At 34.8% G+C, this 11,958-nt stretch overlaps 1 protein-coding gene across 3 annotated transcripts in view; it reads left to right on the top strand.

Moving 5' to 3' along the window:
- LOC124952461 (transcription factor Sox-19b) overlaps positions 1-11,958 on the top strand; it is a 59,431-nt gene that overhangs the window by 23,899 nt on the left and 23,574 nt on the right. Inside the window, exons 1-2 of one of the 3 annotated variants that reach the window (XR_007101907.1) lie at positions 7,720-8,557; positions 11,277-11,545. Coding sequence is in view for 2 of the 3 variants with exons in the window: in XM_047502375.1 (XP_047358331.1) it covers positions 8,553-8,557; positions 11,277-11,545 (274 nt within the window). In the remaining variant the exon portion in view is untranslated. Of the gene's footprint in view, positions 1-7,719; positions 8,558-11,276; positions 11,546-11,958 lie in introns of those variants that run through there. The other 2 variants (XM_047502375.1, XM_047502376.1) reach the window with 2 other exon arrangements.

The raw sequence follows: 11,958 nt of genomic DNA, 5'->3' as shown, positions 1-11,958 counted from the left end.
GAGAGATAGTCTACTCCCCTTTTTTGGCGGCGTGCGAGCCAAGAGGAGGCACCCTCGTCTCTCTCCATTTCTTCGTCCATTGTGAGAAAAAATGTACCAAACAATCGGTTAGCTCGCAAGGATAGCCAGCTCGTCCATTGTATCGCCGTTAAATGCACTCGTAGATCTTACGATTTCTTTTTCCTTCGTATTTAACGAAATCTTCCGCGAGCTTGATCGTCATCTCTTTTTCTATTTCTCTTTCTTCCTTTTTCTCTTTTTTTTTCCCCGATTAGATATATCTATCCATTCGAGCATTTAGTTTGCGTGTAAAAGTTCGTCCATGTGGGTATCTACGTGCCCACTGAAAACTAGATTTCCTATCGCGATTATTTATCTATTCGTGCTTTTTATATTTGCTATATGTTAGATCGATGTTGGTCATACTTTTACACTGACACACACACACACACACACATATATATATATATATATATATATATATATATTAATAATTATAATTAATGTTATAGATTAGATTAATTCATTTAAAGTAACACGATATTATAATACGGAATGATTTAGAATTACGACGAAATCTATTTATATTCAAATAAAGAATGAGAAACAAGCGAAACAGGTGATTAAAGTTTACAATGAGATTTAACATAGCGATTTAATTATTAAGCAATGTTCTTGCTGGTAACAATGATATCCATTGTAAATAAATATGAATAGGAAAATCGATATGGTGAAGAATGGATCGAGGAATGAATCTCGCGCCTTTTGATAGAGCATAGTAGTAAGTACTTATGTATTCTGATAAAAATAGGAACTCCTAAGGTCAATTTCGAGACGAACGTGTAAGAGGATCTCGAAGGATACACGAAAGAGTCTAATTTCGTCCTGAACGGATTCGTATCGTTGTACATCGAAAAGAGAGAGAGAGAGAGAGAGAGAGAGAGAGAAAGAGAGAGAGAGAAAATGTGGTGACCGGTAGTCGAGTGGCACATAAGTAACTATAAAGAACTCAAATCCTGAATTCAGCTTATCCTGGATTTCCTCTTTCACTCGCGCCTTCTTCGTAGACGGAGAATGCGCAAGAATACCTACACCTGCCGAAAAAAGGAAAGGAACATGGATGAGCTTGCCTTTCTTTAATAAGCAACGATGCGTACAACTCGACGACGTTCAGTATCGATCGATCGTACCGGAAAAAGGAAGCAAGAAAGTAAAATAAAGATAAAAATATAAAGAGAAAGAGAGAAAGAGAGATTACAAATCCTATACCTATATTCCATTAGCTCTTTATTTATTATTATTGTTAAAAGAAATTCGCATTTTCTTTATTATTATTATTATTATTATTATTATTATTATTATTATTATTATTATTATTATTATTATTATTATTATTTTGGGAATATAATTCCATCCTTTGGAATAAGGGAGTAGATATTTTTCGATAGAACTTTTTGCCATTCATTGTTTTATCTCATTTATTAATTTGAATTTCTTTTATTGTTACTTCATTCTTTATTTACTTATTTTATTTATTTATTTTATTCTTTTATTCTTTCTTTTCTTTTCTTTTTTGTTTTCTTTTTTTTTCTTTTTTGTTTTCTTTTTTTTCTTTTTTTTTCTTTTTTATTTTTTTTTTTTTTTTTTTTACCGAAAAAATTTCCCCAAGAGAAAAGAAGAAAGGAGAAAAGTAATAGTGGAAAATTCTTTCTCTCTTGTCTGTCTCTTTCTAACGTGAACACAGATGGCATACGTCAGATCCGTGAGGTGTCGCACGAAATATATGTAGAGAAGCGAAAAGTGGAAGAAAGGAATAGAAATAGGTACGTGTGTAGGAGGTATATATGTGTATAAGAAAAGAGAGAGAGAGAGAGAGAGAGAGAAAGAGATAGATGGATAGATAGATAGATAGATAGAGAGAGAGAGAGAGAGAGAGAGAGAGAGAGAGAGAGGGTGGATTTATTCGCGAATGTTGGCTCCTTCGCAAACCACGATTTATTTGCCTGGGCTAAAAGCTTGAGAGCCCGTCTTCTATTCGTCCTGTATTCCTTCTCTATGTATCCAGTATTCCGTTCTGTATTCCTCACTGGGAATAGCAGTCGATGGTGATACCGCTGTATTCACGATTCGCGTCGTCGTATTTTCATCCATCAATCCCACGTACCTAAGTATCTATCTAGTGAAAGAGAAAAAAAGTGGCTTGTACGCTTGCGCGAAACATAGAAGAAAACCTATAAGATATGGAAGAGAGTCGAACGAATCTTTTTTTTTTTTTTTTCTATTCTTTTTTTTATTTCTTATATGTATATACATATATATATATGTATATCTATCTATATATACATGTATATATATATATATATATATATATATATATATATATCGTTCATAGATACGAAGTCTGTAGATAAAAGAAAAAAAGAAAAAGAAAACGAAGAAAAAAAACAACAACAACAAAAAAAAAGAACATAGAAAACAAAATGAAAAATTAAAAAAAAAAAAACTGATCCAATTTGTTCTTCGAATTCTTTCGTTGTATTTAATATTACATAATGGTTGAATGGAGATATTTTTTTTTTTTTTTTTATATATATGTATAGAAACAAAGGTTTGATTTTTTGCAAAGTAATTCTTCGAATTGGATGGAATAAGAAAAAGAAAAAAGAAAAAAAAAAAAAAAGAAAAAAAGAAAAAAAAGAAAAAAAGGGAAAAATAAAAAAGGAAAGAATCGCATATAATAATTTAATTTATAATCGAATTCGATTAATCTTTCATATGATTATTTCGTTATTAATAAATAAGGTGAGTATGCAGATGGATATCTACTAAGTACCTGGTAGAATGAATACAGACTCCAATGGAGAGTCATGGTCAGAATTGAAGTAAGACCCTTTTATAGGTGCAAATTCGCATGTAAGTAGGTGCGCAGGAGGTATGATATCCAAGCACAAACCCTCGAGTTTCCGTCGGATGCTTTTAAAGGGCTTACTGGTTAGTATTAGCTGGGTATTAGTTCCATCCCTGGTGAGCCCTCTATTTATCTCTCTCTCTCTCTCTCTCTCTCTTTCTCTCTGTCTCACTTTCATACTCTCTCCCTTTCTCTTTCTCTATCCTCTCCATCCCTTTTTCTCATTCTATCGTTTCCCTTCTCCTCTTCCTCGTTCTATTCTGTTCCAACTACTCAGGCAGCTTCTTGCTTTTCGAATTCGTCGTTGAACTGTTATTAATTATTTGCAGCTATGGCATTGAAACGAGTATTAATCGTTAAGAAGAATTATCAGGAGTTTGAACATCTGTATATTATAAATTTCTATGTGAACGAAGTATTCGTAGTGCATTGATTTTAATTCTAATCAATAGTTAAAAAAATTGTCTTGGTATATAATCACTTACCTATATATATATATATATATATATCAAATCACTAATCAATCACCAATCACTAATAACAATCACCAATCAATCACTAATCAATTACCTATATATATATCTTACCTATAATTATATATATACATATATTATTATATATATATTATATATATATAATTTCTATGGATATATGTTTAATAAAAGAAAGGAAAAAAAAAATATCACTTTTATCAACGATATCGTTTTAATTTAATACGAAAAATAATTTTCGTATCGTTCTATTTCGAAATAATCTTTATTTACCGAAATACATTTATTCAATTATGCGTAGAAAAGAAAAATTTGTACCTATGATATGTTAATCTCAAATTAACAAATAGGAAATAAAAGAATAAAAGTGACATGTAGCTTAGGCTAAACACATAGATACCAGCTGTGCGTTATAAAGACAATTTGGTATGGATCTTTCTTGTAAAGTAAATCTTACTGGTGGTCGTTCATTGTTGGCCATCCTTCGTATCTTTCACGGCACCTGCTTATCTTCAAAGTGGAAGACAATCAGCGTGCGACAAGTCGGCTTAGCCGATCATTCAAGATCGGCTTTATAGTGAGAAAAAAAAGGAATGGAAGAAGGAAAAGAAAATGGAGAAGAATAAAGGATTTAGGTTTCGAATTATCAGGTATAATAAGGGCTCTCTTTCGTTTCCTCTTGACCAAACAGAGAATCGAAAAAAAAAAAGAAAAAGAAAAAAAGAAGAAAAAGGGATGGATGGCTTTTCTCCTTCTTTAGCTATTCTTCTTTCTTCTGTGTTTCCTGCTGGTGTTTCCTGTCGAATAGAATACGAAGGGGGGAAAGAGAGAGAGAGAGAGAGAAAAAAAAGAAAAAAAGAAAGGAAGATAAAGAAAAAGAGAAAAAAAAAGTAAAGAAAAAGAGAGAAAGAACGTAGGGGGCGCGATCAGTGGATAGTTTGAACCTGGTATTCCAACTGGTGGTCGTCTTTTACTATCCCATAGTGAACCTTTTACGATCGTCTCCCAAGAATTCTACGTGCCAAAGGAAATCGCTTTGGACAATAGCACAGGGATGACACGGCTGTCCCCACCTTACCAAACGTCTAGAAGAACATTCGACACCGAAAAGCCGAACTACGACTTCCGACAAGACTAAGGAATTAACAGAACTTCTTTTACGCTTCCTTACTATCGTAACCGAACTCCTCCTGCGAGGAGTCGAAGAACTCCACGGAGACTCTTTTTTTCTTTTCCTTTCTTTTTCTTTTTTTTTTTTCTTTTTGCTTTATACCTGAAAAAAGATCGATACTTAAGTTTCTCAGATAATACGAGCTCTTACGAGTTTGGGGTCACGCGTGACCACACAATCGTCTTCATTCAACTTTACAATATTACGAAATTTAAATATTTCAACGTGGTTTGGATTTCTTGTATTCTCTTTTTTTCTTTTTTCTTTCTTCTTCTTCTTCTTTTTTTTTTTTTTTCTTTTTGTTCCTTTTATATCAAATTTTAACTAAACATTCACAATGATTAACACAATTGAATTGATGATGATGAGTGTTGAAATTATCAATAAGAAAAAAGAAAGATAAAAATATATATATATATATACTGTACGCAATAGTAATCGTCGATTGTTTAGAAATAAAATATTGAAAATTGATAAATCTAATATTGATAAGAATCTTACAAACACATTCGTTCGTTGGTCAAACTTATTATAGAGACGTGGATACTCAACATGGGTACATAGACGCAGACGGTAAGATTTACACTTAGGGTGTTATTCAATGTCGAAGAGGGTGGCAAAAGGGAGAAGGGCCAAACTTCCCTCAAGCGAAAGAACCCCCCTTGAGCAAAGCCGCACCCCTCTATCCTTCGTTCTAGAGGGTGGTGAACGTTCCTCCACCCCTCCCGAAACAAAACATATTGTCCGAATTTAATTGTGGATGGGGTGCATTAGATATTCATACGTTACATGTTCTACGACGCGTACAACAATATCCCGAGGAGTAAGAGAAAGAGAAAGAGAAAGACAGAGAGAGAGAGAGAGAAAGAGAGAAAGAGAAAGCACGTGCACGTCCTCGCGTTCAAGCTCGAAGGGTAGTCGTCAGAACGAATAAATCTCTCTAACGATAAACACTACGTTCACAACGTTGGCACATTTCATATGTACATATATAGATATCTATCTATCTAAACTTTTTATATAGATATATTTTAAGATTTGTGAGTACTTTTATTGTTCGATAATTAAAAACTAATAATATAAGACATTATTTTGCTTTTTTTTTATTTATTTCACGAATTAAAATATGCTTTTTAAATATATATCTATAAACAAATCGAAAATACGAGGATCGTCAATTAATGTGAATTAAAACGTTCACATGTGATATTAGTATTTTTATAAAAAAAAGAAGAAATAAAAAAAAAAAATAAATAAATAAATAAAAATAATTAAATAGATAAATAAATAAATAAATGAAAATACATTCATAAAGAAATCAATGTGAATTCACGAATTTCGTAATTCGAAGAATGAAGATTAAATCGTAATAGGATGAAGTGGGAACGATTAAATTATTAGATCGACGTAGACTCGAAATCCAATCGTCGGCTATGACGATGTACCCTCATTGGCCCTTGGGAGTAAACAAGAGGCGATCGATGGACCCATCGAGGGTGGAATCGAGTGTCTACATATATATCTATCTATATAGAGGATACGCAGACATCGAACGCTCTATAAACTCTTTTGTAATCCGCGTCACGAAGTGACGCCATTAACGTGAACCCTTTTCCGTTCACGTAATAAATTTTTATGTAGATACTTGGGTAATTTTTCGATAGAAAAATGAAAAAAGAAAAAAGAAGAGGAAGAAAAAAAGAAAAGTAGAAAAAAATAACGAACAACATTTCCAGATAATTTCATTAGCTGGATAATTTCAATATGAGGCATCTGTTCATTTAAATAATTTATAATTAATCAAAGATTTACACATGACACACACACACACACACACACACACACACACATATATATATATATACACATATACATATAAATATATAGGTACAAGTATATATTCTCGCGAAAAATTCTTTTTTCCACTTTAACCTCATCGTTCGACTATAGAAAAGCGCAAAACGATGCGAGAGCAACCATTTTGCACGCGTAGCGAGCCGTTTCAAAGGTTCGCGCATAGAAGAAAGTACGAGAGAAGAAGGAGTAGGAGTAGGAGTAGGAGGAGGAGAAGGAGAAGGAGGTGAAGGTGGAGGTGGAGGATAGGCGTCCTGAAGGAGGAGAGAAGAGGAGAAGAAAAGAAGTTACTTTCTTACTTCCATTCTTAGGAACGTTCTCTCGAATTCAAGTTGGGTGATACCTTCGGCCACCATCACGAGCTCCCCTTACCTCCCTCCTTCCTCACTCATCTTCCCTCTCCATCGTTCCGTGGGTTGGAACTAAGCTAGAGTTGAACGTGCTGCGTGCCAGATACTACTCAACTCAACTCAACTCAACTCAACTCAACTCAATTCAAATCAATTCAATTCAGCTCTACTCTACTCTACTCTACTCTACTCTACTTATTTGACATCTTGTCTCTCTCTCATTTTCTCTTTATAATACATTTTCATTTCTATTGTCTTCGATCCCACGAGAATTTAATACTCGTTTATATATCGAAGGAAATCAATTTTGACGAAATTATCAATATTTAATTTATTCCTTCCGTCATACTCGATAATATTCGAATAGGATTAATTATCATTGATACTATCGTTTATCTTATCGTATCTTACTCGTAATTATTTATAAAGAATTTATTATAAGTAAATGTCATTATTATATTTTATCCTGAAAATAAGTAAACGGTGGATTAACGTTTAAGTGATAATTAAGTCCGGTTAGTTTGGGAAGATAAGTTTGCCGCAACTAATGTTGAAACAAAAAAAAAAAAAAATGATACAGAAGGAGTAGACGAGGAGAAAGGATGTCGTTGGGACATTTCGTAAGAGAAAGAGAGATAGAGACAGTGATAGAGATAGAGACAGAACAAAAAGAGAGAGAGAGAGAGAGAGAGAGAGAGAGAGAGAGAGAGAGTACGACACGCGACGTATCCCACCGCCTCGACCAGCCTCGTATCGACTAGCACGCCGGTAGAACCAATCAACGTGCGACGTAGGATGGCCGTCGTTGAAATGGCCACGCCTATCCCATCTCGAGATTGGCAGTTGCGCTTATCCAAGTCGTCTGCTACCGTGAGCTTAGTGGCCGGGCGAACAATTCTGGTGGGGATATCCACGGCCGAATGCAACTCGGCACGACTTCGGGATAACCGAAGCCCTCGAGCTCGAGCCTTTCGTGCGCGGCACACTCCCAAAACTATCGTTCGTGGGGAAGGATCGACGCTGCCGTGTACTTCCTACGTGCTTCTCCCTCGTGCTTCTCGGACGTTTCTTTCTTTATCTCTCTCTCTCTCTCTCTCTCTCTCTCTCTCTCTCTCTCTCTATCTCTACCTGTCTCTCTCTTTCCTTCTCTCTCATTCTCTCTTTCTCTCCTTCTCTTTCTCTCTCTCTCTCTCTCTCTCTCTCTCTCTTTCTCTCTCTCTCTCCTTCTCTTTCTCTTCCTGATTCTTTCTCCTTTTTGCATACGTTTCCTCGTTAAATTATTTACTTCCTTTACTTCTTCTTCATAACGCGATTTCCTATTATCATCGACGGAAGGAAAAACAACGAATTTGAAGGATGCGTCGGATAACGTGACTCGTCAGTTTATTCGTTCGTTCGTTCGTTCGTTCGTTCGTTCGTTCGTTCGTACGTTCGTTCGTTCGCATTTCTTCTCTTCTTCTTCTCGCACACGACCTTGTGCTATACGATCAACAAAAAACGACGTTATATTAGATACGTATGTATATCGTGGATTACATGTTGTTAACCTCGGAAACGTGAAACAAGTGTTAAAATTTATCTCTTATGGACCAAGCCGATAATTATTTACTCCTAGTGAATATGATCAAGCCGGTAGTGCAGTGACTTCCGTTTGTTATTATTTGTTGTTTGTTGTTGTTTCGTTATATTCTCGTTTAATTGAAGGTCTGAGACGTTAAGTCTCAACCAACGGCAACAAAATTGAGCTGGACTTACATCAACGTGCCGCCGGCCACTATATGAGGTTTGTTTAATATAATTTATTTCATTCGATATATCCAGATATCATTTTATTTCTATTTGTTTCGTGTTAAATTTTTAATATGTCATAAACAATGTTTCTTCATTTTGTATTTTTGACCTTACGAAAGATCATCTATCTCATTTCTTGTCTTTTGTTTTTCTTCCTTTTCTTTCTTTCTTGTTTTCTCGATACGATTCATTTACGTATAAAATAAGTAAGTTCGATACATTTTGAAGAGCAATAATAGAAGAAGAAGAAATGTTTGTTTACATGTTACGTAGTTGACATTGCGTAGCAAATAAAAACAGTAAACGCGATAAGATCTCTTAGCGTTTCACATGAGAATATTTGTCGAATATATATATATATATATATATATATTACGCGTTATAATTTACGATTTTTTTTTTTTAACTCATTACGATTATTACTTTTGTTCATGTCTCAAATAAACACGTATTATACTTCCGCGTTGATTACTGTGGTTCGAAAAAAAAAAAATAAAAAAATGAGAAAAAAAAAGAGAGAGGAAAGGAAAGAAAAAGATAATTTTACAATATACTAAAGGAGAGAGAGAGAGAGAGAGAGAGAGAGAGAGAGAGAGAGAGAGAGAGAGAGAGAGAGAAAGGAAAAGACAAAGAAAATTAGGAAAAAGGAAAAAGAATGAAAGGAGAATGCGTCTCGTAAAATGAATATTTGTAATCTCTAAAAAAATAAAACATTATTTACCAGCTTCATTTCATTCGAAACAATTACTTTGAGAAGCGACGGTAGAAAAGGATTCAAGAACGTGCGCGTGTTCGCGCATAATTCGATCGTAAAGACGTACAAATAAATGAAAATATAATAAATCGTTCTATTCGTACGGATTATTGTTTCAATTCATCGTGTTTATCCTGTTTAGATGTTCAATGCCGTTCATTTACTTGATAATGCAAAACCTCGACGAAGCGAACCGATAAGAAAACAATATATATATACAAATTAAACATTGAAATCGGTGAAAGTTAAACAAGCAAGTGATGTTAAATCGAGCGAACGATAGCAAATTCGTACTTAGATACCTGCTTGTTTACTTTAATCTCGATCGTAAATAAAAGAGCGTAAAAAAAAGAAAAAAAAGAACGAGAAAGTAGAAGAGAGAGAGAGAGAGAGAGAGAGAGAGAGAGAGAGAGAGGAAGAGAAAAAAAATAATCGGATCTCACGTATCGCATTCACGTGGTGGGCCATGAAAAATGTGCGAATCGAATCACGATTTCTCTCTCTCTCTTTTTTTCTATATCTATCTCTCTTTCTCCCTTGAATGGAGCCACTCCAGTCGAAATCATTCGAATCGTTTGATAGATATCCGCTGTGCCGTGGCAAAACATTCAATTAGCGCTTCCTAATGCCCCCCTAGAGCGCTTCTTGACAACAACCATTACTTCCAGCATCTTCTCGGCGACAAACCAAACGCAACCCTCCTATTTTCTCTCTTTCTTTCTCTAGTCATCGAATTCTCCCTTTTCTCGACGAGAGTACCCACCACTAAAGCTCGAACCCACCCGAATACCACCCCACCCCACTTTACCCCACCTTACCCCCAAAACCGCCCGCCGCCCTCCTTCTGTACCCACGTTAACCGACGTATCTATTAATCCTCGTTGAATGACACTCGAGGGTGGCTCCCACTGAGGGTGATTTTAACCCTACAAAATCGTAACTACAGCCCTGAGCTCCTCCTTTTTCTCCTCCTCCCTCCTACGACCGCTATACCTTTCTTCTTCTCTTTTTAATGAATACTCAAGGAGAGATACGCGTGGTAATTGTGTTAATGAAAGAGAGAGACGGAGAGAGAGAGAGAGAGAGAGAGGGAGAGAGAGAGAGGCAGGTATGGATATGATGTGGTAAAGAAGATAGAAAAGGAACGGCAGTCGACTCTCTTCTCGGTAAACCCTTCGCTTTAGGGGTGACATTTAGGGTCTAAAGAGAGAGAGAGAGAAAGAGAGAGAGAGAGAGAGACAGAGAAACGAAAAGGAGTTTGACATCATCCACTCGCGATCTCGCTAATGCGTGCAATACTAAATATACTCAGATTGTTTGATGACTTTAATACGAGAAAAAGGTGAAATTTAGTTATTCCCTAATCGAGAATGGAAACGAATAAGAAATTAATCATTGATTTATGAAGATAATCGGTGTATGCATCATTTTGTTCGTTTCTTTAGAAATCCTTTCTTCTTCTTTACTTCTTCTTTTTTCTTTTCTTTCTTTTTTTTTTCCTCTTTTTTTTTTTTTTTTTTTTTTTTTTTTTTCTTTTTTTTTTTTTTTTTTTTTTTTTAACATTCGATTATTCGAAGGATCAACAGGATCGTAATTAAGAAATATTACAGGGGTATTTGAAGAACTTATTGTATGAATCAAAGATAATATTAAAAATGTAAATGGACAGAAACTTAGATATTTATTTATCATTAATATTATCCTGTCATTTTGATAGACGAAATTGTACGTGTATATTTATTTTAACGTAGATTTTAACGAAGAAAGAGAAGAAAAAAGAAAAGAAGAGGAAGAGGAAAAAAAAATAATAAAAAATGATAAATTATAATGTCAAAGGTTCGAAGAAATAATATTCGAAAGTCATCCGATGATAATTGACAATCCGTAATCGTAATGACCGTGAAGTCATAACCCGTTTCGTCGCCCTTACTAATTAGCGTCTCGCGTTTAATTACAGAGCCGGCGGCAACATGTGTGATGGCTCGTTCACGGACAGCCTACGTGGTATGCAGGGTATGCCTGGTACATCGCCACCGGGTGCCACAGGGGTCGGTCCCATGGGGGTTGCCCTTGGCAGCCCTCTTGGCCCTGCAGCCGTCAAGAAGGCACAGGTCGAACACATAAAACGACCTATGAATGCTTTCATGGTTTGGTCTCGACTTCAGCGACGGAAGATAGCTCAGGAAAATCCGAAGATGCACAATAGCGAAATTTCCAAAAGGCTTGGTGAGAATTTAATTCTGCTTTTTTTTTTTTTTTTTTTTTTTTTTATTTTTTAATTTTCATTACGAAAATTAATAGATACATTTTTTTACTTTTTTTTTTTTTGTTTTCTTTTTGTTTTTTGTTCTTTTGTTTTTCTTTAATGCTCGTGTTAATATAATTACGTAATACTTATTCATTGAAGAACTAACGATTAATTATCGTATCGCTTAAGAAACTTTACATTATGTAAATGTATATCAATATACGTATGTATCGCACGTTGAATTGATCTCTTTTAAATCTCTCTCTCTCTTTCTCTTTCTCTTTCTCTCTCTCTCTCTCTCTCTCTCTCTCTCTCTCTCTCTCTCTCTCTTTCTTTCTATATTCATATATATTATAAGTTTAATATCATTGAGTTAATACATTTATTCGAC

Source organism: Vespa velutina, chromosome 10 (assembly GCF_912470025.1).
Source record: "Vespa velutina chromosome 10, iVesVel2.1, whole genome shotgun sequence".
Taxonomy (NCBI): Eukaryota; Metazoa; Arthropoda; class Insecta; order Hymenoptera; family Vespidae; genus Vespa; species Vespa velutina.
Note: the sequence above shows the minus strand (reverse complement) of the source record. Positions and strands in the feature narration are given on the sequence as shown.